The sequence below is a fragment of the Pogonomyrmex barbatus genome, unplaced genomic scaffold (assembly GCF_055798465.1).
Source record: "Pogonomyrmex barbatus isolate J1 unplaced genomic scaffold, ASM5579846v1 scaffold8, whole genome shotgun sequence".
Lineage (NCBI taxonomy): Eukaryota > Metazoa > Arthropoda > Insecta > Hymenoptera > Formicidae > Pogonomyrmex > Pogonomyrmex barbatus.
The window spans coordinates 167,648-195,210 of record NW_028297182.1 but is presented as its reverse complement, the minus strand read 5'-3'; the positions used below and the strand labels follow the sequence as shown (position 1 = coordinate 195,210).

The 27,563-nt window shown below is 37.6% G+C and overlaps 1 protein-coding gene across 9 annotated transcripts in view; it reads right to left on the bottom strand.

Annotated features, from left to right (window-relative positions):
• The window catches only part of LOC105426200 (rap guanine nucleotide exchange factor 2), a 110,522-nt gene that overhangs the window by 16,931 nt on the left and 66,028 nt on the right, over positions 1 to 27,563 (bottom strand). For 6 of the 9 annotated variants that reach the window (XM_089084193.1, XM_089084192.1, XM_089084198.1 and 3 more), the window contains exons 2-4: positions 17,686 to 18,216; positions 14,094 to 14,169; positions 238 to 339 (exon numbers count right to left, since the gene is read on the bottom strand). In XM_089084193.1, coding sequence (XP_088940319.1) covers positions 238 to 339; positions 14,094 to 14,169; positions 17,686 to 18,002 — 495 coding nt within the window. In that variant the 5' untranslated portion in view covers positions 18,003 to 18,216. Of the gene's footprint in view, positions 1 to 237; positions 340 to 2,975; positions 3,304 to 14,093; positions 14,170 to 17,685; positions 18,217 to 27,563 lie in introns of those variants that run through there. The other 3 variants (XM_089084191.1, XM_089084196.1, XM_089084195.1) reach the window with 2 other exon arrangements.

Sequence of the window (27,563 nt, the reverse complement as noted above, 5' to 3'; positions counted from 1 at the left end):
ACGAAGATATTTTCATTTTAAGATAAGTGAAGCTAAGAAGACAAATGGAATAATAATTTGTGAAAAAGAAAACAATCGTTACATCAACTTTGGTTAAAGTTCCCTTGAAATAGACGTTTTTAAATTTCGATGTAAGACTGAAGCAACATTTATTTGATCAAATGGGTAAAAGAAGAAATATTAATACATAAGTGATCATAGCTATTAGACTATCATAAATAAGTAAAAGATATTTACCGTGTCATCGAAGACCAGGTTAACCTGGCGGTGATCGGTTATGGGATGGGGATGCGGTGGTCGATGCATTCTTCCCCCGCCATGAACTTCCGGGTAGTCGATCTGCAAAAGACACATCAGTTTATATAATAAGCTGATAAGTGAACTATAAATAACGTACAATCTATTGATCAGAAAGCAGAAAGAAATTATCAACGTGTTTATAATAAAGAGTTTGAATAATCATCAGCAAGTAATTATCAATTTCTAAGCGCAACATGATATCATTGAATCTACTAATTTACGCTGTCCAATATAAAGTGGACAATGAAGTGGATAACTGCTACATATAGAGATATTTCAGAAATAGAATCACTTTTGTCTGTAAATTTTGTAAATTTAATATTCGATATTTGCCCAGAAAGAGATTTAATTACTACAGTTTATCCGTGATATATTATCGAATTTCTCAAAGAAGAATATAAAATAATTAATAATAAGCTCCATAAGTTTATCATAAAAGAGCCGCTGTCGTGAACTGCATATTACGATACAAACGAAAAAGTCATCACATCGAGCTTTTAATTATCAACCAGTTACGACACATCAGCTGCCTTTTTACCCTTCGCCTTTCGCCGTGACTGTCTCTTTTTCGGCTGACAGGCAACGGCATTCGCTGCTGAACGTAGCGATGAGAAGAAAAAAAAGAGGATAAAAGAGAGACAATGAGACAATGAGTGCGCTTCGGGCCGGAACTCGTAGGCCGGACTTCCGGTAGATATGGCTGGTTATACGTTCCATTCACAGAACCGCTCCCTCGTGACTCGATTGTTACCACGAATGTTTAGCCAATTTCGGGATGAAAATTCAGTTCCCATTGATGATCGATCGATCGATCGAGCGAGCGAGCAACACGACGTTCCGACTCGGCATTTTACGCGGTTGCGTATATCGTCAACGCAGGAATGTTCCTATATATTGTATCGTTCGTTATATCATATGAAAAGTGATATAACGCGTGATAATAACGCGTTACTTGCGCATTTTTCTGAACGACCAAACATATTTATTTTGTTCCACGTAGTTATTAAAAGAATTGTAAACTAATTCGTTCGAGATTACGTTACGTCGACATTAATAACACTACATTATTATTCTTATATAATAGTTGTAAACAAACAATACATTTTGCAACTATAATATAATATCCCCTTTCCTTGCTTTGTTAAATAACGCTTAATTTTAAAAGCACGCGTGATATTCATAATGAGCAAGCGAAAGCGTAACGCAATTGTGACGCAATGTGTAAACGAACGATGCAGAATGTGAGAGTGTTTTTTGACGTAACAACCGAATTGTAAATAATTATCGTTATATTAGGTGTGAATGCAAAATAACGGTGAATTATTCAGGCAAGAATGTTTTATGATGCATTTTAATTATGTCGCATTCAGCGCATACGTGCCTGAAAAACATGACATTTTCAAATTTAATATACATGCGTTCCCTATTAATTATTACATTCAAAAATTTTATGTTACTTTTACTTATTTTGGCGTAAAAATTAAAGATTTCTTATGTCAAATTCATAATAAAAAAATTTGAACGTTAAATTAAAAATGACAACTGACAATTGTTATACAATATTTTTGACAATATTTTTGACAATTACTAAAACAAAGCGCAAGATACAACAAACGATGATGTAAAGGATATTATCTACTTTCAGGGTTGTTCATCCTTCGTGAATGATCAACTACGATCAAACGAGAAATACTCTCTCAATTATACGCTCTCATTCATTCCGTTTGCCATTCTCCTACATTGTGCGCTCAATCTCTGCGTGGGACTTTCGACCCGCGTGCGTAGGCGGCATCCACGTGTACACAATCGCATATATGTATCGAGAGAGAGAGAGAGAGAGAGAGAGAGAGAGAGAGAGAGAGAGAGAGAGAGAGAGAGAGAGACGGGACGATCGCCGGGAGACGATGTCAACGTGGTTCGTCTCCTCGTTGTTCCTTACGTCGATCTCGAGAAGCGTTAATGACCTCGTTCGTAGATACGATCGCTCGTATCGCCCCGCTCGCAAGGTTATCGACTAACAATAAGAGGAATGGACGGACGGCCGAGCATCTCAAGATATCGATGCGTAATCGAAAATTGATATGAAACAACCGTTTCCGCAACGGAAAGAAGATAAAACTGGCGGTTAAAATCATTACGAAAGACAAAAGATCGCACGCTACGTATGTATCCGCAGCGGATGTATAGCATTAAACGGAAAGAAATATCTAGCTCGTTCCGTTTTACTCTCGTATATGATAATGGTTCATATGTGCGCGTATGTCATTTTTATTATATGTTATTTTCGTTACGCTCGCTCGCAACGTACAAATATAATTTATTATACAAATCCCATTTGCATGTTATGCAAATTGTGACAATTTAAGAGGAAATAATATCAAGTAAAAAAAATAAGAAAATGAATTTACATAACACAAGAGTCAATAAATCGTGCAATAAATTTATTTGTATAACTCGTTAATTTTTATTCGAACACTTTTTATACAAGAGTTTTATACAATCTGAAACGTGCTTTTCCATCAGCTCGTAGGGTAAATTTTCGCGTAAACATTCTTATTCTCAAATTTTTAAGCAAATATTAACGAGTTATAAAAACAAACTTTTATCATGCAATCACATTACTCGATATAATGGATTGACTTTTCAAAAGTTTCAGACGAGATGCGCTTTTTTACCTCAGACGACACGATCGATAGAGTTCTCGGTGTACCAGGCCAGCTTCTAGACAACGAGCGTCCTTTCCGTTTTCTTACGACGACCCGAGGTCGTCCAGTCCTGCTCGTATGTTTCAACATCGCGAACACTCGGATAATTTAGAGTCAAGATTACAGACCGGTCAATTACACGCCACATCCACGTGATTTTTTCACTGCCATCGCGACGCGAATCGTCATATTTTTCACCGTGTCAACTATGCGATACCAGCAGACTCGGTCTCACGCGATACCAATTTCCCAATGTTTTCAACAATTTACCAGCACTTTTCCACGTTAATCACTCGTATACTCAGACGATATTTCTTAAACTTTGCGCGGGCTGCACAAAACCCGAACACAGCGCTGCAAACGTCAAATGTTAAACGGCATGAACGAGTGAGATTTACACGAGAACGCGAACGGTGCTCCGGTATGTAATGTAACGCTTTCGTCTCTCTCTCTCTCTCTCTCTCTCTCTCTCTCTCTCTCTATATATATATATATATATATATAATCGTGGCGATATCAGTTGCAAACTTTATAATCTCGAGGTCGAGGTCAACGGGATTGGCCTTCCGTTAAAATTATTAACGCGACTATTTCGCTTGGAAGCTCAGTCGTGTTTCGCGTTCGACATACGCGTACTTTCGCGTACACATCGCGTCTCCTGGAGAACTGAATCGTCCACAATTCTTCAAGAGGGCCAAAGACCGACCCGCTGCAGTCACGTGATTTACACGCTCAGGAACGTAGAAAGCGACTTATCATATGTTACAATGTATAATTTTCTTGTCAACGAAAATTAAAAAGTCTAATAAGAAATTAACGAAGAATGAAGTTTAATTTAAATAACTCATAATCATAAAGAATTTGGTTTATTTAATCAGAATCAGAATTATCACAAATATATTAAAATATAAAAGATAAGAAAAGTTAATGTAATATTTAATTAATAAAACAAATACTACTATTAATACTGTTAATGTTTGACGTGTGTGTGTGTGTATATATATATATATATATATATATATATAAAAGGTTAAATTATTTAGTAAAGAATTATAACTTTTCGCAGAAAATAATTCAGTATCATATCCTATCCTTTTATTATTATAAAAATTCAGTTATATTCATAAATGACAAATAATAAATAATAAATTTTACAGATTAAAATTAAAATAGAAGGAAATTTTGTATCCATGTTGCTTGAAAAAACAGGCATCGAATGTCGTACGCACATGTTGGAAGCCAATATTTTATTTTTACGAAAAACTTGAAAAGCCTAAAAACAAGTATCATTTTAAAATGAGATAAGCCATTTGTGGAGTAAATTTAAACTGATTTAAATTTATTTCAAGCAGATTAGTCAAACTCTTAATCTCATATGATAATCGAAAAGACTCAAATAGTTTGATCTACGGAACTTTCTACTTTCAAAGTCTCATTTTTCTACACCAATTATTCGTAAAAATTTATTCTCATTACGAGGCGTAGGCGTCACTTTTCAATCAATTTGGAGTCAGCCAAGTTGTCCTCATTCAACGTTCGATATCTGATGACAACATTACAAAAATTGTATCGTGACTCATGTCTACGGTACACGAAGCGTAAATTTTGAGGCCGCGATTCAACAACGTCGCGTGTACGTGCAAGTGTACGAATGCGAGACCGAGCGTCGGATAAGATATAAATTACAGCGCCGTTGCACGGACTGAGAAAGGGCGCGTTGATGAACACGAGCGCATAAACTGTCTCCCGAGTCGTGTCCTACGAGGAGTCTACATTACGGCGCGGATGCGTCCGGCTAAAAATTTCTTTCTCTCTCTGGGACCTCCGCGAACCGAGCACTGCATTCACACGCCACACCGCGTGGTTCGGCGCCTGTCTACTTTATTTTCGGTTCTTCCTGCGCCCCCAACGCCATTGGCGTCACGCGTGGTCCTAAAAACTTTGGGCGCGCAAGAAAGCGCCATGAAAGCGCCGCGGTGGAATCTACATTAAAAAAAGAGACGCCATCGTCATAGAGAGAGAGAGAGAGAGAGAGAGAGAGAGAGAGAGAGAGAGAGAGAGAGAGACAAAAATAGCGTCGTTGCATTCCGATCGAACGAGAAAGAGGGAAAATTTGCATAGAGCAGAAACGAAAGAGGTAGAGATATCATTTTCAATTTGGAACAAAGATTTGCGATTTGAAATTATCATAGAGATGACGGAAATATTTCACTCAACGGAAAAAACAAAAAACAATGTTAAGACATTTTAAGAATTGCAAAAAAGGAAAATATTTTCTAAAAACTTTGCAAAATCGACAAACTAAGGCTACCGCTGTATTATTCGCTGCCAACAAACAGATAACGGGAGAGAGATGTTTTATGAGATGTTTTTGCATAGAAATCGAGATGTATCGAACAAGCGGAAGTAATTTGAATTCAACAATTATGCAAATTGCTCGACAAAAACTATCGTTAAAAACTCCATTCGCGTACGTTTCGTCGCGCCTATTAAATTCTCACTCTTCAAGATGTGCGACTACCCGGATAGAGACGAAACACTATCAAAGGCTCGTATCGTGCTACCGGAAAGCGATATAGGATGGCTTCAAAGAGCTTTTAGGGCTTCCGAAAAAAAATCCGTTTATAATCGATACGATACCAACGAAAACTAATGGCTAGACGTCGGCAATGTTCAACGCGATTTCCAAAGTAAATCCTTCCGTAGCGATCGATACGCTCGAAAATCTACTCGAGACAAAGCGTTTGTCTTTCCTCGTCTCGCAATTAATTTTTTCAAAACATTTCGTTCGCGGGTCCCGTTAGTCACTCGATTGATCGTCACTTTGCACTTTCGATTAATCACTATGCCGCGTATCAAATACAACCGATGACAACTTTTAACGGCTGACGCGTCGTCGACCACGTCGGACGAAGTACGAAAAGCGACTGGAGTGCCGCGCTCGTCCGGCGTACGCCACGATAGCACGCTATCTTCTTCTTCACGGATGTTCATTTTTTGTCGCGTGCACCAACACTTAATCACTACTGCGATCGCCGCGCAGAAGACGGTTCTATCCTGCGTGCAGCAGGGAATGCAGTGTCACCCGCTCCCGAGGGGAGATCGTCGAGACAACTTCGATTTATACGGCCCGGTTCAAAATGGACCGGTCGTGTCATTAATTTGCCGATGTCTGTCCATTTGTCCATTGTATTTTCTTATGAGCCGTAACGTCCTATCTGAATTTCAACGTATCCACTTTCATTAACGAACTAAACTTTAAGCACGCGAGCAAATGATAAAATCGTAAAACCGTGCTTTATCCGACTTAAATAGACTTGAGAGACTTGATAATTTTTATTAATTAGTTATACCAGGAATGATATGTGTGTAACATTCTCGTTACACTTTTCTAGTCTCACGTGTCATAAAAACAAGCGAGTCAACGTTATTCTCGAAAAAAGAGGGAGCATACGTCAAAAGAGAGAGAGAGAGAGAGAGAGAGAGAATAAATCACTGTTTACATCGATTAAAAGACGTTAGGCAATACATCCCGTTACTTACACACGCTTTCTGGATATATGCATACAGCCGTTATCGAGCGTTATCGCGGATAATCGATGGATAAAAAAAATCATTTTCATAAGAATGTAAACAGTTACTGAACCACTTCGTGACTTCTCTCGGACGCAATTCTACATATGTATATATCCGCGCACACGTGCGTCCGCGATCGTGAGGCATGAATGAGAAGTCTATCGCGTACGATACGTGCACGCGACGCATGCACGCGCGGCCCACACGTATGCACGCTTCGGAGAATCGATACAGTCGATGCCAGTCGACTGCCAGTCAACTGCCGTATCGTGTGTCGCACCTTCGCCCATTCGCGTCATAGAATCGTATGGGGCAATCGCGATAATGTGCGAGCGATGTATGGACGTACGGCTTCCAACCGGGCGAGTAACCCGGTGATCGTTCGAGCGTACACCGCGCCAGCGTTGATGACCGTACCTCGTCGATACATCTCAGAACGTGAACAGGTAGGCAGGCAGGCGAGCGAGCGAAGGAGCGGCGACAGGTTGCAGGTAGAAAGAGATCTGGGTCGAACGATCACGTGTTACGCGCTTCCAACAACGACGGCTCGCTCTTAAGATCGCTTTCAAGATCGCTAAATGATCTCACGTAGTCACAAACGGAGCATGGGTCCGTAATGTGTGATTATGTGATCAAGAATGAGTACACGGTGTTTCATTTTCCTTCAAGTTTTAAAACGTTTTACAGTTGGAGAACGCTGTAATATTCGAAAAAGAGGAACGGTACATAAATACATAAAAGTATCATTTGATTTCCGAAGCATTACTTTTATTATTTATATTTATTATTCGAGCATTAAACTAATTTCAACGTTTCCGAAAAATTACTTGTCCGAAAATAATACGGTAAATGATATTCGCGAACCACGTGCGAATATTGAATCGTACGATGAAGTTTCAAGACACGTGAGCGCGCGAGATAACGGGAAATAATTCCATAGTATTCGCGAGATTTAAACTAAGGAAATTAAAGATGCGCTTCAATAATGGAAGGAGATAGCATATATTCTGCGCCGGAAGTGTGTCGACTTGGAACGTGCATTTAAAAGGGGCTAGAGAATATGATACTCGCGGCCAGGCCATGGCGAATGGATTCAAAGCGAACTGACAGTTCTGACTAATAAGGTTTCTTCAATAAAACGATTATTCCGATCAATCTTGAAATAAAAATTTATATATATTATTATGCAAAATTACCAAAATATATAAGATAAATTACAAAATTATACAAGATAATAGCAGAATTAAAAAAAAAATATTCAAAAAATTGTAAAAAATAATGTTTTATTTAAGTGATATTTCTTCATTTTAAAAAAATATACCTATGCATATTACAAAATCATAACAAAGGATAACCGAAACAAATTTTAAAATTCACAGCTTGTCAAACTTGTACCACGCAGAGTCAAGAGTTTATGCAGCGCAGAAACACATCTCTCTTCAGAAGAGATGCGAAGATCGCGCAGACGTTCGGCGGAATTTACAAACAGAAAAAAAGCGACGCGCGGCCTCGCATATAAACTAGGAGAGGGAACGTGTTGTCTGGGTGGGGATTTATTTTCGGAGCGGATCTGGTCGCTTTCTTTCACTTTTTCCATTTTTCCGTTCTGGCGAAACCGACGATGAGGTTTCGCATTTTTGCCGGTCCGAGAAATCCCGCGCGTTCCACACGTCCTCCTTGCGCCACAATTCTAGAAACTGTTCGCCTTAATGAACGAAAATCGTATATATACTTATCGGATATACGGCTAATAAGTCCCTTTGTGCCGTCGGGCTATTATGTCAACCCGAGCTAGCTATTCAAAATAGGTCCGTATTATAGGTGTTGCTTCGTCACCCTACTTGACATTTTCTATTGCGCCCCCGCAATTGCACCAAGTATAAACCATGAAGGAATTATGTATCCTCTCCTTTAGTATTATAATTTATAATTGAATTGTGTTTATAAATATATTACATATATATAATTTATACGAAAATCATGTGAGGTTTCAGCGTAAGATTCAGTATTATATTTGTGCATCGCGATCTGTATGTTGTGTAGTAAATAGATTATAAAAATTATATATAAAAATACTTATGTAATCGCAAGACAATATTCTTCAATGTTATCAAAAAGAACATGATACAACTTGAACATGCTTATAATTAGAACATTATTGTAATTTGGTGTTTAACAGGATGCCAGAGGAGCGAAGAGCCAACGTGTACCGTCATCAAAATACCAACTATGTTGTGATAAACTAGTACATCTCACAACAACGGTTAAGAGTAAACTCCAATACAATATCAAACCGCTGTCGGATATGGCAAAGTATGTCAAAGGGTAGAAGGCACGGTCAGAGTTCATCTAAAGTATGCTAGAGTATACTCGGGCAAATTGTATTCTCGGAACTCGGATCTCGGATTTACATCAAAAACTAATTACTGTAACAACATCACTATTTAGGATTTGATCACGGTATAATGTAAAAACTAATAGAACAGCAACAGCGCATTCTACAGATCTCAAACGTATAATAATGATATTAATATTGTTATTAAACTATAATTTTTTTTTAACTTAGAAATATTTATCGGAATTTGTATAAAGTAAAACTAAGTCGTCTTACGAGCGCTTCTATGTTTAATATGAAAATCTCATTGCATGAATATTAAGTGGTTACATTTAACGCTAAGTACACATCGTATAAATATCCTGCAGAAAAGCCCCTTCGTGGATAGTAGCGGGTGTTAAGAGTCTTGAGATAAAACTGAAATCTGAGTAATGCCATGACGAGTCACGGCTCCGATTATACTCAAACTTCCTGTATGCAGACGTCCACCGTAATGAATCCTTATCCAGAGGCACTTACGCATGGCGGATGTGGCATCGCCCGCCGCGATTCTTACGTAAATGCGCGTATATTTATATCGAGTATTCCTGTAGCCATACCTATATCTACGCAATTAAAAAAAGAAAACGTCATTGAATTAATAAAAAAAAAAAAAATAAATAAAATAAAAAAAAAAGGAAACATTCGATAATTTGATATCGGTGCAGACTCGAAAATTACACGATTTAACCATAGATCGGAAAGGTGACTTGATGGACTCGCTCGCATCTGGGTCGGTGAGACATAATCGTGGGACAAAGATCGCAATTTGTATAATTGCATAATTGGGTGCACGGAGCGTGCGCGTGTATGCGGAACGGATCGGCACGGGAAATTATAGCAGTACTGCAATCGTGTGCAATTATTTCTTTTTCTTTTTTTTTCCTATTACGTATCATACTGCTACCGTGTTGGTACATTTTTCTTATTTTTCTTATTTTTTTTTTTTTTTTGCAAATGCGCACAGGATACTTTTCCAGCGAATAGCTCAGCAGCATTAGTGACAGTTTGCATGACAAAGCGAAAAAAATGTACGCGATCGGAAATGGAGTAATGCTTGCCGAGCGGATTATTCGTGGCGCAGCGGTACGGCTGCAACTTGTTGGTGTCCGTAGAAGCAAAGTTTCCGTATTTGTTCGTTCCATATATGGCGGCCGTAATGATCGATTCGCCTCCGGTTATCGGTTTTCCTATGAAAATTGGCCTCGTCAATGCGCGTGTACTTTTCCGCACAAATGGGAGGGTTTCTCTTTGAGAGATAACTTTTCGTTTGCATGAAAAGTGATATCATCATGCAGAAAGTTTCGTTGTCTGCCGAACGTAAACGATAGTTTTCTTCCTTCGTATACGAGCAGCAACGAAAATTGTCGATAGACTCGTTTCAATTATCGTTATTCTCCTATAACTAAAATCTCGTGCAGCTTCTCTTAAAATGTAAAACGTAGTTCGCAATTTGCGAACGTTGGTCGATCATCATCGCTCGTAACTTTGATGAGATGCTGTTCCTTTTTTTCTTTTATTTCACGAATATGCGAACAGCGCACAATTGGAATTTTTTAACGATTGCAACCGTCCTATATTTTTGAAAAGCGACGATGAAATTAAAATGTAAGTCGCATGGAATTTATTGGAATAAATAAAATTGGAACCGCTCTTGATAAAATTAAAAAAAAAATAGTAGTATCGACAATATTCATGACAGCTCATCAACGATGTTAAATCGATACTTTTTTAGTATTCTAATATTTGAACGAATCGTAATCGGCGATCAAATTCCACAAGAGGAAACAAAGAGGATTTATATATCATAAATGTGGCATCGAGCGCCGACGTGCTTCCAGGCGCCCGATGTTGTTTCGTCACTAAAGATAAGCTTCTTGAAAACTGCACCAACGAATCGAAGGATGCACGCGAGAGCCATGCTCGGTTATGCAATTAACGCCCGCATCTTGCACGCTCCGTTTACATTCCAAGCAACATGTCCCAACGAAATAAACAAAATAACATCATTAATAATAAAATAACATCATTTCCTTCGCCCCGTCACAAAACTAACGAGTTGGCGGCAAAAATAAATATCGATTTGGAGAGAGATATAAACAATCGAAACGAACAAAATAGCACGAGGAATCGTCGAAGGATTCCTTTTCAATCATTTGCAACCGTGAGGATTGTCCTTTTGACATTTAAGAAAAGATACAGATCCGAAATAACTTGTAATTAATCAAAGAAAATCCGATGGCGAGAGAGCGAGAGAAAGAGGAGAGAGAGAGAGAGAGAGAGAGAGAGAGAGAGAGAGAGAGAGAGAGAGAGAGAGAGAGAGAAATTGAGAATCCGAGTTTGACATATCATACATATATAAAATGTACATTTATGTATATACTTTTTTGGCATTAGAGAGTGCGGTATTCGGAATAGACGATGATTAATCTTGATCCGAAACACCGAGGTCAGCGATGAAGCTCCGCCGCACAATGAGCTCTCGGGTGGTGCGCGTGTGAGCGAAGCGACAGGGATAAAGTGCCACGGTAGCACGAGAGGAAGGTTAAAGGTCAGACGTCCAATTCGCGTACAGGTCACAGAGTCGCCCGAGGACACACGTGAACTCGCGTGTATCACCTGCTATGGTACTGTGTCGATATTTTTTTTCCCGACATTGCGTGGAAGAAAAAAATTCCACTCATCGACAAACACGCGACCGGAACTTATCAAAACCGATAAACGTTGCTGTCCTTACGATAAAAATCTCCGTCGATATTTCGCGCGTGTTGCGTGTATGCGTGTGCGTCAAAAGCTTAAAAAAATTTCATAAATCATGTCGAAAAGGTCGTCTATATATTTTATATCTTCACAAGTATAATATATACATGGATCTCTGAAGTCTACTTTTACGTGACCTTTTCATTAAACGGAATACAAAAATGTATGTTGCAAAAATATAATAACAAATCATAATAAACATAAAAGTAAACTACATTTTGTTATGAAATTCTAGAGTAGTAGACTGCGTTATTTCTCAATTGCATAGAAAAACATTGATTATCGGTGGAAAAAGGTTCGGCGGACGATTCGCGCGGAGAATTCACGTTGGTCGGTAGTGAGTAAATTTTATAATTAACGTTTTGAAATAACAACTCGTGCAAAACGAGCGTTTCGCACTGCGAAATTTCAAAGTTCAATGCGGCGGGAAACAATACGCGTGGTTATTACGAGCGATGTAACCATTGGTAAACTGTCCCGGGTAAAGCAAAATTGGGTATAGAGTGCGTCGATTAATACAAAGCTCGGATACAAATTGTATGTCGAGTAAGCCGGGCACGTAATTGAAAGCTGAATCTGATTGATATTGAACGCAGAACTGAACCTTTACAATCCAACACTATAACACCTGCGCCTTTCCGTTACAAATTGGATAATAGATTTCATATAACATTGCTTCTTAACAATTTTACGGATTTAAATGATTAAAAGTATTAAACTGGACTTTAAAAAGAATTTTTTACGAATTAAGAATAAACAATTGGAAAGTAAGTCTATTTTTAAGTCATGTTTCTAAAATTATATATATTATATTTTATCAAGAAAATTTCTCCTTTCAATATTTACTGTAATAAAATTAATAACACTTTATAAAAGATGAGAGAAAAATTAGTAAAAGATGATATTAAAGAATATAACTCGGCCATAATTCTATAGAGGCAAATTGCATAGGAAAGTCTCCTTTTGATTATTTTTTAATGTAATTATCATTATTATCATCAGTCTCATAATACGGCTTAATCGACCATCAGCAAGTAGTGTCATGCAATTTGTCGGTAAAGTAGTTTAGAACGCGATTACAGATGGCAGCTCGAATCAGAAACTTAATTTCTGTCCACACAGTGTAATTAGAGATGCAAGCCAGCAACTTCGTATGCTCGAATAAAGTTCACCTGCAATATCAGAACATTCCGTGCAACTCTGCAATTAATGTTGCAACTACAAACATAATTAAGCTTGGCTCACGCCCCCGTAGCCGTTTCACATTTTTCAGAATGATTTAATAAAAAACGCACAAAGCAATTCAAAAGGAAATATCACGTATGCGAAATATCGCAATGACGTTTCACTTCCTTTCCAGGAAAAATAGTTAACATCAATTATTATTCACATTTTTCATTATTGTTTCATTACTTATTAAAATATCAATCAATTTTTCTTTTTCTAGAAAAATTCTATAAATAAAATAAAAAGTGTTTCATTCAAATGAGAAAATATATATCAATGAAAAGCAAAACAATACACAGAACACAAAGTTTGAAATAAACAATTAAATGTAAAATGTATTATTCATTGTATTCAAATGTATTATATAAAATGTATTATATAAATTTAATCTCGACCTATGTCTCATTTTATTCGTATACATCTGGCAATTTATAAACTAAATATATATATATATATATATATATATATATAAAATAAATAACACGGGATCCAGTGAAAAAGTAAAATCGCAACGTTTTCCGTCGTCGCGAGACTTGACTCGAATGAATAAAGATCCGAAGATCCGAATATCTCCGAGGCTCGAGGCTTCATTTTCAAAGAGGCTCTCGTCGCTACAGGTTTGCACGATCCTCCCGCACGTCTAAAAGTTTGCCCTAATTTTGACACGCCGAGAATCGACCACCACGCTGGAAACGAAATAAAGCGAGGAACTACTACGGGAACGTGACGGGGGATTCCAAAACTCTTCTCAACCCGTGAGCATAATAATACCGAGAGAGAAACTATCGATTAACTGTCCGCCACGCGAGCGTGTCTCGCGAGCGTCCGGAGCGCATTGTCTTTTCGCCGCATGATATCGCCGCTTACGCACATAACGTGGCACTTGGAGAATATCTCGTAAACGCCTGCACACACGACTGTACGACTGTACTTTGCATTTCGTGGTAGATCAATCAGGAAAAAAATACATTTATTCGCCCAGTTTGAATTGAAATCTGTTATATCTGTTACGAAAAGGCGTAACTCGCTCTTTCGAATAAATAAAACCATTTTTCTGCAATTTTTAATCAATTCAACCGCATTCTTTCCAACCTATTTCATTCTTTTTCTATTTCATTCTTATTCTAAATACGAAGTAAAAATCTACTTACGACAATCATCTCGGAGGGCTCGAGGACGAAGCATTCGTTGGGTCGCCTGGCACTGCCGCCCGTTCGCTTCCCGAAACTGCAATAACGAAAAAAGATTTCTCGATGAGAAAAATTAAACATTATACATTATTAGACATTTCTATCGTAAAATTACAACAAAAGTATTGGAAACTTTTATCCAACAAAAATGTGCTGTAAATTTAAAGTAATGTTGAAATTACAATAACGTTTTGTGGTAAAACCACAATATATGTTGCAAAATTACAATTGAATTAATTATTGGGCAAAGGGTTCAAAATATATTTGCTTGAATAATTAACTTAAACAATATTTATTAGTGTGCTAATAAATACCTTTTAAGTTAATTATTCAAACAAATATTCAATTTTAATTAATTCTGTTATTTTGTTAGTTTCATTCTTGCATTCTGAAGAAGGTAGAATAAAAGTGAGGGAGATAGTTATAAGAATAGGTTTGATATGAAATGTCTTTATAGAAAAGTAATATCTAAATACGCGCAGTCACAGTTACCAGTTGTAATTAATGTGATTAATTTATTTCTGTCAAAATGCACATAAATTAAAAATGCACATAAAAATTGCCAGCGATCGAGTGATGACAACATGGATAGCGAAAACGATGACTGCTGATGACTAAAATTATTCGCTTAAAAAAAAATCCTAACTAATAAATAAAAGAAGAATAAAATATGTTTGAATAGAAAAGTAACAACATTTCGTCAAGAGTCAATAGTTTTTCTTGACTTCTTTCGATAGTACGGTATCTCACACACGAAGATGAAAAGGGGATACACTCCGAAATGCGATTCATCATACAAACCCCTCAATTTCATATCGTTTCGATTCGAGTGACAATACGAGCCATTCTACGCCCCAACATTAACTTCTATGACCAATATTGGATACTACAACGCCATCGACAGATGTTCCCCATCGTCGAAAAGGGCATTCCTCAAATTAGCCATAAAAGTGCTAGCGGCTCACAGCCAATTTTAGGCGATATACGAAAATCTGCGGTTATATACGAGATGGAAGTAGTCGAAATGTGATTGCCTAAATCGAAATCGTTTTTCTTGATAGAAAGTATTATAGCGCAATATCAAAAACTCTCCTATATCATAGTTAAACTTACGTAGTGAATTAAGAGAAAGACGAAATCCTTAATTAAGAAAGCAATTATCGATTATTTGAAATTACATTGTTAAAAAAATGCCATATACATTTTTTATCTAATGACTACAAAATATAACATTAACCTCCTTCATTTATCTCCTATAAAATACTATAAAATAAGAACGAAATAACAATCGAACAAATTAAAGGACAACAATCACGTCGTTAATAAAAGATCGTTTTTTCCCATTTCGTTTTTTTCACACCCGAAAATATATCGTTTCACCACGGGAAAGTCCTCTCAATTTAACGGTGACGACCGTGAATCGAACATCGATGCTCGACCGACCGAGAATCGGAAAACCGAGACGGTGGGTAAAGGAGGAAAGGAGAAAAGAGAGGTTGCAGAAGGCCGTAAGGTTGTCGAAGGCTGTTGACCCGCGTATTATCCCGCTCCTCCCTCGACTTAAACACACAGCGGAGCCGCGATGCGTAACGCACACGTAACGCATGCGTAACGCATTACTAGTGTGTGTGTGTATGCGTGTGTGTGCGTGTGTGCGTGCACGCGCGCGTTATGCATACATATGTACACCGCAGAAAATTGAATTCGACATAGAAACGCTTCTCGACTCCACCGTCTCTCAACCCTATCGCGAGTTAACCCTGTAAACGTCGCGTGGCTCGCTCCGCTTCCTCAGCATTATAATTATTTCATTTGGTATATAGGTCACTCGTTTTCAGCACATGCGTCAATATTTCCGCTATATTTATTCAGAGAAAATCGATCGATCTCGCCGAGAATATTTATCGAACTAATTTTGATTATGGGCAAACTAATTTTAATTGTCGTTCGATTGACTGAATGAAAAAGAAGTTTAACAAATTAGAAGGCTAGAGTGTGAAATTAAATTAGAAATATTAAACGTAAACAATTTTAATTTTTAAAAAATGTTTTTAATTTTGTAACATTATTAATATTTCAGAAATTTCGTTGAGAAATGAATATCGCTCATATGTTATTTATTCGATGCCCGAAATTAATTAACATTGTGGTACTCGAATATTTAATTCATCAAATGATTGACAAATACAATTTTATTCCTATAAATCTAATCTAAAAAAACATTTATAAAAATAATAAACTACAGGCTGCAGAACTCGATAAAGTGATATAACGAAAAATATAAACTGCAGTTTATATGTGGCATATATATATTATATATATAGTATAATAGTCGCGTACAGTAATAGTCGAAAAAGAGGATTAGTACCCGAATACAGAAAACGAAATTGATAACACAAAAGTAGTACAGATATTTTCAACGGTTTAGTGAACAATTCGTCGCATGTATCTTCAGCTTGTTTGTCGCTAACGTTCGCAGCGGAAGTAATCAAACGCCACGCGTGTCGCATCGAATGACCTCGCTTTATTCCGTAGCGGCGTGTGAAGTCTCGGCACAAACTTTTGTCCGGCCGTGTCTTTCTGTTCCCATTTCCCGAAATACACCCGCAGGGGACGCTCGTTATAATTCGCCCTGATCTTAGCGGGGACCGACGGGATGACGTAGCTAGTCGTCTCATCGACAATCCCGCATGCCTAAGCATTCTCTCTCTCTCTCTCTCTCTCTCTCTCTCTCTCTCTCTCTCTCTCTCTCTCTCTCTCCCCCCCCTCTCTCTCTCATTCTCATCTCTCCTCGTCGACATCCATTTCGCGAAATTATCCATGCCATTTCACAACACTAAACCACGTGGATCCATTCAACGTAATGAAATATTTCTATGACATTGTTAGAACTATCATCCTTCGTATTATTCTTTCCTTTTTATCTTATTCATCGCACTATTAGACTCCCCTTTCATGCGGTCAAAAGCACGGTCAATTGTTCGTCAACAATTTCCGTCAAGAACAAATTTAAATACTTTTAGTCGTAGCGATGTTTGACATCTATTTAAAAATATCTTGGACATAAAAACAATCTAAACAAAAAGAATTTAATTTAAATAAATTTGGTTTAGAATTTTTATTATTAAATATTTTTATTTCATAATTTTCAAATAATCAGATTCTCAAAAGAAATGAGAGAAAGAAATGAGAGAAAGAAAGAGAAGAAAAAGAAAAGATAAAAATTATCTATATTTCACAGTTAATTAAAAAAAGATTATATAACTCAACTATTTACTCATCAACTTGCAGAAATGAAAACAACATTCAAATTTTCTTTATTTATGTAAAATGTAGATAAATGAAAATCACGCAAATTATAATAACAAGATAATGATTTTGCACCATGTATGTACAAACAAGATTACGCTAATAACGCTAATTCCCTTCGTGACGGCTTATATATATCACGGTAAAAAACATATTGATTCGTTACTTTCTTCAGAAAATCTGTTATTACAGTAGGTATTTTTCTCAATCAAAATTTTCTCAACGTAATTCCGCGAGGACTCACCATACGGAAAATCTCCTTCTGGGAAACGCGGGTGGTGGTGGTGGCTGAGCTCGATGAGTCCTGTCGACGGACTCACTCCTGAGGGCTTGAACTGCCTTAGGCACCGCCCTGAAGGGCTCCTGACAACCTTTCGTGACTATACCACCGTTCCCAACGCCATCGTTGAAATTATCCATGCCACCACTACCGCCACCGCCACCGCCACCGCCACCATGGAAGCTGTTCCATCTTCTCACCGGGCCCCTGTTAGCACCGTGATAGCCGCCATTATGGCCACCTGGACCAGGCCAGCGAAGCTGGTTGGTATGCTTGTGCATCCTCTTAGTGATCTTTTCACCACCGGGACGCACCAGGTTCGTCCATCATTTATCTTGTAATACACGTTCATACGAATCAACTACATCCTCGATGCTTCCTCAGCGTCTTCAGCCTTTTAAGAACTTGGAGAATATCGAACGGCAAGAATTGAAAATAAATGCGCCCTTCTCCTCAAGACGGATTATGCCGGCTTCATAGTTCCAGCGTTTCAAACTAAATCAGTTTTCTTAGAATTACGTTCAGATTCGAAGACCAACGAACCAGCCATCGATCGTCTGATTTTAAACATTAATTGCGACGTGCTATATTTAAGGTGCTTTTAAAAACTATCTTCGACGCATTTATTAATACATAACAGCTAACCTTTTTATAAAAATTTTTCATGAACGTTCCGTATTTAAAAAGAAAGAAACATAAAAAAGGATCGGAAGAATTATACGCTCTCTATATATAGCCTCCAGACAATCCTCACAAGTAGAAAGAGCGCAGAAGAAATAAAAGAGAAATACTGCACAATAATTTTTTTCCCATGGCGCGCGCGTGATATTTGGACCAAGTTAGAGACCGGGGTCGAGTAGAGTCAAGTGATTCTTAGTAGTTCTTTCGTACGTGGCTCACATACTTTTATTACCCGACCTATAGGGATCCCGACTCGATCGAGCTTGGACGAGCACGCCTGATGGAAATTAACGGCGTCGCGGCGGTGTCGTCTGCCGTCTTTCTTTTGACCTTATCAAGTCCGTACGTTTGCGTGGAAATGCGATAACGGAGAGAAGGATTTTATGCCGACGATAAAATCCCGGTGTAAAGGGAGTAGAAGACGTGCAGACATAACGCCGTGGACTATCAAAGTGCGATAAGAGCGATGCATCCCTCCTTCCTCAAATTTCGGAAGCGTCGAAAGTGCTATAGAAAAATGTTCAATTTTTTTCTTTGTTCGTATGTTTTTTTCTCCCTTCGGTAACAATTTTATTATTTTTTCATAGATAGAAATGTTGCTGCTTACTAATGATGATGTACCGGAAAAAATAAGGTCACCTAATTCTTTCACTCTCGTGTTTTTATCGGAACCTTTCTACTAAGTTTATGCTTTTTAGTCCGTTCTCCTACAATTCAACGCGCGCGCGCGTCGCTCGAAGCATCATTATTCATCTGATAATTTGCCAAGGGCCGCACCCCAACGACGATTTGTCACGATACGTCAATAAAAAAAAAAATAAAAAAAAACTAGCTAACCCAACCATCGAATAAAACAAGCTTGAACGATACGCAATACACAAACGCTTTTACATCGTCCGTAGAAATTCTTTTTTCGTAATTTCGCAGAGGTTTGCCGACGTTTCGTATCCGTGGGAAAATCTCTGTAGCAGCGTGAAATCCAACGTGCAAGAAGTCCCGGCGGAAGAATGGAGTTTACGTTTGGAGAGTAGATAGGCTTCCTCTTTGGCCGGATATAGAAATTCAGCGAGCTTGCAGAAGCTCTTGAGCACGCGCTCGAAGAGAAGGCTCGTTTTCTCCTCTCGTCGCTCCGGGGAAAAGGCGTGAGAGAATCGTCCGGTAAGATCGCGCGTTTTTTTCACAGCGAGACGAAAGCCACGACTGATCAATTCGCTCACGTTGTTTAACATAGACCTAATGCGACTGTTTGTCAAACTCGCGAACGACGATCAACTCCGAGTTGGAGCACTTGCCGATTTTCAAATCAGATAATCTAGAATATTCTCTTGAACAGCTTCAACCGCGTACATGTGAATAAAATTCTGCGAAAATGTCTTCATGTGAGAGAACGACATAAATTGTTTTAATGGCGGAGACAATGTGCTTCGGGTTAGGTTAGTCGTTTTCTAGTTTTCAACGGGAAATAGAAACAGGAGAATCTTCAGTTTTATTTATTTAGGGCATATAATTCCATGTGGAAGAAATTTTGTCTGACTATGTAGTAGATATTTCACTTTCCGTTGTGCGAAATTGCTTATTCGCGTATTTGGAAATACAGAGAAAATAGCATCATATATCGGATATAAAGGAAATATATTAAATTTATATGATCGCGCGTAATGTTAAAAATACTGTAATTCTTTTTTCAAAGAAATAGGTCAATCTCGTAGAACTATATTAACGCGCAGAAACGCACGACTGCAACACTAAAAATCAACTAGAGATTTTACCGCAAGTGAGAAACTAAAAACATTCGAGGTGAAATAAGAAACGCGTGAATCTAATAGGCGAAGATGGCAATTAACTAGACGATGGAACGGAGGCAGGAAGAATTTCCATTTCCAGCGGAACACGTAGAGCGTGTCTTCCGGTACAGCGATCCAGCGGCGCGATTATTAGTTATAGTTAGTTTTTAGTTATGTGTTAGTACATATTCATACACGCATACACACACACACACACACACACACACACACACACACACACACACACACACACACACACACACACTTTCTGTTCTCGCTGCCGCGAACGAAAGTCTGCTTTGTGAACGATGCACAGCACATTTATAACGCGTAACAAGAGAGAAGAAAATTCGGAAAAACAAGATACATTTTCCGAGATACATTTAGGAAGTAATTGTAAATTACTAACTTTTCCCTCAAACTTACGTCAGCAAGATCCGAAAGGAAATCATTTTACCGAATAATGGATCTCGAACGAGTACATTCATTTACTCGCTTTATTACTTAACGGAACCTTGCTTTCTTTCACTTATGTAAAAATTTCTTATCTATCATGCAGCCGCACTAATTAGGTATAACAACTTCCCTTTTTTTAATTAAGCACGAGAACATATCAATCAAATTTTATGTACTAAGATTAAAATAATGCGAAATATTACTCGAAATATACGAAATATTACATATTATTTTAATAAACAAGAGAAACTAAATCTAATCAGGTTTATTACTTATTATCAACTTAAATCAATTCATCCGAATATATGACATTTAAATCCATAAACGTCACGCAAATCTTGTCTCGGAATTAAAAATATATTTCCAAATATACACGCGAATGCAAACTCAAGTCTATCACCCGTGAAATTTATAGTAATTATTCCTAGACGACTGATTGAGTGATTATCGAGCTCAATGGGTTAAGAAACAATCGCCTGTTGCTATTGTCGACGACAATGGCGGATGGTCTTCGCGACGACAATGCGGCACCACGTGTAACAAAAGAGCCGCGAGATCGGAGAAAACGGTAATAGTAGGCGAGCGCTAAGAAGAAAAGGGTAAGAGGAAACGGGGAAGAGATGAAGCGAGACGGAGGAAAGTCGGCGAAGAAGAAGATCCTTGCCATACAAGGACGACAGACTCGTCCATTGTTGCCGCACGCCCTAATCCCAGAGATCCGCGCGCGAGTCTCTCACCGCGCTTCTACTAACGAGCACCATTCCCATAAGTCTTCGCTACCAACGCTAGCGTTCCCGGTAGCTATCGACGTCGTTCCAGGAGAGGACGTTCGTCGATGCTCGTTAAGTGCATAGCTTCGCGTTTCGATCGATGTTTACGCTACCGCTTGCGCGGATTTCAAACGCGCGGCTAATACATCTCCGAGCTTCGCTGCGATGCATGCTGAACACAAACAACAAACTGTAGCGAATTATTAACGAGCAAACATATAGGAAAATCTATCTTCAAATATCCTCAGGATATTTGGTATATGTTATTTTGTATATTTTTTCAGTCAGTTCTACAAATCACGATAAATAAAAGATCACTTTTTATGGCTGAAAACACTGGAAATAATTTTTAGATTTTCATATAATTTTGCTATCTGGATGAAGTTCGCGATACATTAGCATTTCAAAAATTCTTCAACACTTTTTTCCTTTATTATTTTATAGAAATAACTTTATATTCGAAAAAAAAACATTATATATTTTTGCGTCATATTTTTGCTTTCGGCGCAAGCTTTTAAAAAAAATTTTTTTTTTTAATGTGATTAAAAAAATACGAGAATTGAGACCGTCGAGAGAGCATCGAAGCGCGAAACGTGGCGGGCGCAGAGGTGCATGGGAAGCGCATACGCGCCGCGCTGGCCACCATGTAAAACTGCAAAACTAGCGATCGCCCTCGTTTAACTAGGTTTTCAACTCTCTGGAGTTGGCCTTTGTCGGAGGTTGAAAATCCGTGTGTGTCTCTTCTCTCCTCTCGTCTCCTCTCCGCGCTTTCAAGAGGGATCCCCCGTCTCGTCTCCTCTCGAACTCGTTCGCTCTCGTTCGCTCTCGTTAACGGAAATGCGTATCGTAATTCGAATCGTGACCATAAATATGCACGTGCGTGTGCATATAACGTGGAGGCGTGCCCGCGTCCCGCGTACGCGTCACGTTCGGCGTGCGTCTCTCTCGGCACGCTGTTGCGTGCGATACGATCCGTGCAATTGCGCCACTCGATGCATCATCCTTTACGAGAGATGCATACAATATGTGCGCAGGAGTATCCGAATATGTTTAAACGTATATATGCCTATATCACGCAACTTTTTATATTTAAAAATTAATATTTAAAAAACTTTTCCTTTATTTCGTAAAGAATCATATGTGAAATACAATATGATATATTCTCAAATTACATAATTTATTATTTTTCATCTTTATATGTGGGTATGTACGTGCGTGTGTATTACATATGTGCACGCGCGTCCCGGATTCTAAATACATTTATCACTCTTTACTACTACTATTGCTATTATATTACAGCTAAGACAGAAGGACGTCGTACCGCTAACCAGAGTTAATTAACCAAGGTCATTCGATAGTAATCGATTCGACGTACCTCAACATTATTATGTTTCAGGTATCTTACCACGACTAGACGCTCGTAAGATTCGAAATATGTTTTCAATACAATTTAAATTGATTTTTTTCTGTTTTCTAAGACGTGATCCATCTTTGCGAAATAAATTATTTTTAAAAGAATTGAAGAATTGAAGATATTTTTTTAAATTAGAACAGATGATAAATAGACATCAAATAGACTCCAAAGATTAAATTATTATTAATTATAAAGAATCAACTAAATAATTGAAAGAAAAAGAATCGCACGACGAAATGTGTAAAATACGTTTCGCATTTTTTCATAAGAATCATCGAGATTGTATAATTTGATCATTTCAGCACATTCGTCACGGATTCCATCGTAATGCTCTGAAAAGTACAGTTATGAGAGATTGTTGGAGCGATGGATGAAGAACTGTGGAGAAGCGAAAGGGAAAAAACCTAAGGGGAGATGCGCAGGATGCGCTTAAAAGGGATGAGATAATATTCCATGGGGCCCTCCAAGAGGATCTGGTGTTTCTAATATTAGACCACCGTGTCCTACGAGATGCTTGTTATAAGACTTCACCAGCGGCATGCTTTCTTTCATACGTACGTAAATAAATAATTCGACGAAACATCTTTTATAATTATTTACTAGCTTAGGACGAGCGGATGATTAAGATTTTCTTCTACATAATATAGAAAATAGAAAAATGTTAATAAACATTGTTAATTTTATTTAAAAAATATCAAATCAAAGTTTGTGAGATTTCATATGTTTCAAAAAACGAATTGTAATTTAGATGCATCACGTACCACCACTTTACCATCCAATCTGTTTAAAATTTTCGAGATCGTGAGATCATGTGCGTTTGAGCCAACGCTATAGATGCGAATCATACGTATATAGATACGTATGATCGATACATCTCCGCCGTGTTCCGTGGTCTCGTGAATTGTCCGTCAATCACAGAGAGCAGTTAAACGTCAAAAGCTGGCTAGGTAGCCGAAACGTTAGCCGATAACGATGGACGACGTGCGCTGTTAAAATGTACAACGTGGGTGAAAGTGGATGCGCGATTGACGCGCGCGTGTATGCATACCGCGCGTTTGTCACCGGCAGATCCCATCCCATTTTATACCTCACACATTCACAAAACGTGCGCGCACCGTGAGAGAACGACCCTGGATCGCCTTGAGAGTCGGCCTCCATTGAGAAGTCGTCGGGTTCCCACCGGGCACCAGGCGAATCCACGAAGAAAAGGTACGAGGGAAGAAACGCGGTGCAAAGTTCAGCGCACCTAAACCACCGGCGAGCTTCCTCCTTGCTCGTGTGTTTACAATCTGTGACCAATAATCTGTTGCTTCGCGGGTGCAAAAACTTTTCCTGTCACGCAGAACCAACAGCGGCTTCGCCGACATTTTTTTTTTTTTGCAACATTCTTTTTCTTAGTTCATAAAAGTAAAAGGCACGTAACACACAATATTGTGCTCTCGATGAAATTTCAATATTTTTTCCAAAGTAAAAATTCAACCTCTAAACTTATTATTTGTGTGCGTTGTAACTGATTGATTTTTGATATTAAACGTAATTAAATCCTCGTAATTAAATCTCAAACCGAATGCTAATTAAATATTCGCGCTTTTCCCGCGTATACATGAATAATAAAACGCTCGGTTGATTTGTCCATCTCGGAATTTTGCAAAAAGCTTTATTTTTATCTGAATTAAATGGAGAAATAGGATGAAAGGAAAAATTCACCGTTAAAATTACCGCTGAACAAAATCGAATGCGAAAGAGTGTTTCTCACGCATCTTCCAGGTATATACACACTTTCTTCCCGTAGATGATTCGGCAGATCTAGGAAAGATTCTCCATCTGGAAACACTATTACTATCCTCGGCGCTTAAGCTTGACGAATCGCTTCAGCAACAACTGTGCGACTGTGCGACAGCAACAACTTCAACGCGGTTTCCCATTTATTCGCAATGTCGACGCGATGAGATCATTTCTCGAGTACTACTCCCGAGGGAAATTCGCTGCCCGCTAAAGTAGCTCGTACGGGTTGATTCTAAATACGTCGAGATGCTCGGAAAGGAGATCAACGTGACAACAATGGACGCGAATGGACTCGAGAAAAAAAAGCGAAAAAACAAGAGCGCGACGGAAGGACCGACGCGTCAGAAAGGCAAATTGATCGCGAAGGACAGCGTAACGGTGAAATTCTTTCTTTTTGCGCTTAGGCTTTATTATCTTCCCCGTTAAACCGCACGATCGATCGCAAAAGAAACAGTTGACTCTTTTGCTATTCAATTTTGGTAAAAAGCTGCAAGTAACGTATATATTTAGGATTAGGGTAGAAAAAAATTCGTGCGCATGTTACCTAAAAGGCAGCTTAACTAAATCGATTATTGACGTTTTAATAACGTACATGTTTAAAATTCTTTCAGAAGAGAAAATTACAAGAGTATTTCTCATTCTGACGTAAGAGAAATTACACATTCAAATATGTAGATCGTAATCTTGATCAAGAACGAGATAACAAGAATGTGAGAGAGATTGACTAACATTAATGATAATTCTCATTCGGATCTTGCAAGTGTCATTTAAAGTACAAGGAAATGTAATGTAATTATTCATTATTATGTATCATTAAATTGTTCAGCTAACGAATAATAGAGGAATTTTCAGCGTTACTTGTGATGAAGTAATTTTTAGACATTCCATGTCAGTGTTTTATTACGTAGTAGTATCCACATTTACTTGTACATTTCTGAACACTACGTAACATGAAGCGTGATGTTCGCTAATTATTACACAGTGGTGCTAATTAACGAGTTGTAGAAGAAGCTATGTTAATCGATAAGAGAATAGAACTGTTTAGAGAAATCAGATCCAAGTATATCACCAAATTCCCATCTTAAATTTCAACGAAGTAATTTCCGCAGAAAGCAGAGATAACAAATTGAAATTAATAGTATATCAAGTACGAAATTGATTTTCTTTAAAACTAAATGGACTTTATTCCTCTTCGCGCGCCCAAACAAAAGTGCCTCGCGTAAAATTACAGCAGGTATACGAAAAAAAAAAAGCTGATGTCCGATAAAAGTCTCTCGACTCGAGCCGTAGAAAGCCTTAGAAACTACCAGACTTCCTGCGATGAAAGTGAGGAGAGACGATTCAATGCGTATTCTCGGAACACCAGTACCTCGCTCTAATGGAATTGCTAGTCGATCACCGATTCCGGCTTAACGACGGTCCGTATTTGTGTTGCAGACTCTAAACTTGCACAACCGGAGATTGAAAATCTTAAACCCGATCGATGCCATTACCATCTCAATTTACATAACCAAAAATATTTTTATTGCGGTACTGTCAACAGAAATTGTACCGCAACGAAATTAATGTTGTACTGCAATTACACTGCAGTACAACATTAATTACGTAATAGATGTTTATTAAAATTTAATAATACAAATTCTGTTGAAATATTTACTACAAAAAAAAAAAAAAAAAAAAAAAAGAAATATTAAGACAAGCGCTATTAGAAATAATCTAACAACTTCAAATCTCAATTTTGAATTTAGATATACTTTTCTTAAATATGAAATAACTTTTAATAAAGATTAATAAGAAAGTTAATAATAAGAGATCTGTAATATTTGAACTTCTACTTGGATTCTATTTGGATAAAAAAATTTTTTTGTTTCATAGAAGAATCGATTAAAAAAAAATTTAATCAACCATATTTCGAATTACAAATTTTCCGAAGAAAGAAAATATCAAATAATCGAATAAAAGATAGTGTATACGATTTAATAGAATTGCTTGCGTACAATTCCATTCTTACAAAAGCTCTGCCGTAGAGTGCTATAAGCATCGATCGCTCTCGGCAATAGTAATCGGTTTAATGTGATCCGATTACGCTTCGAATCTCTGTTACCTTACGAGCGATTCGCTCGATTTTTCAATTGAATTGAACAACGGTACATTCGAAAGAAAGTCAATCCATCCACGTTTATAAATTTTATTACTCTTCAAGTCGTTTATGCAAAATTAATGTATACATTGTGTGTAATTTGTAATTCAATTATATTTTACAGTTTTTATATTTGCTGCAAAAACTTATGATGAAAGAAAAAAAAAGAAAGAGAAATGCGGCGGTAATATATTTCGTATAAAGTGAAGTACTTCTTTCATATCGATTGTGATTAAATTTTAAACAGCACTCAACAAAGTCATAAAATTTTTGACAGTGTTGTGAAATTTTTAAGTTCCATCTGTTCCATCACTTTGTCCTTAAAATGATTAATTCAGTAAGTGGCACGAGTATTTTCATTGCGCAAGAAATTTTTAAATTTTTAAATGTGCTTTTTTTCAAATAGACACTATTTATAATAAAGATTAGCAGATTTTAACAACATTGACAAATTTTTATATCATGTACTTTTATTGCGCGCTAGTAGTAGTAGAAATTGGTTATGCTGTAAGCTTAAATATTTTTATCCTCGCGACGCATTTCCATCAAGCTGTGGATTTTATCGACTGAAACCTAGCTGAAGGGCGCAACTGGAAGCAATGAAAAAATTTTATATTCGGAATTTTTGTGAAATAAATCTTTCTAGGACTTTTAGCTCGCTTCTATTTTTATTTTAGTTTCATTTTATTTGTCGTTGTCAATAACTTGTTCACCGTTTTTAATATGTCGATATTTTGATATACTCTCTGATCTACAAAATTGTTATCGGTGTTATTATATAACATCAATCAGAATCTTGCGCGGAATAATAT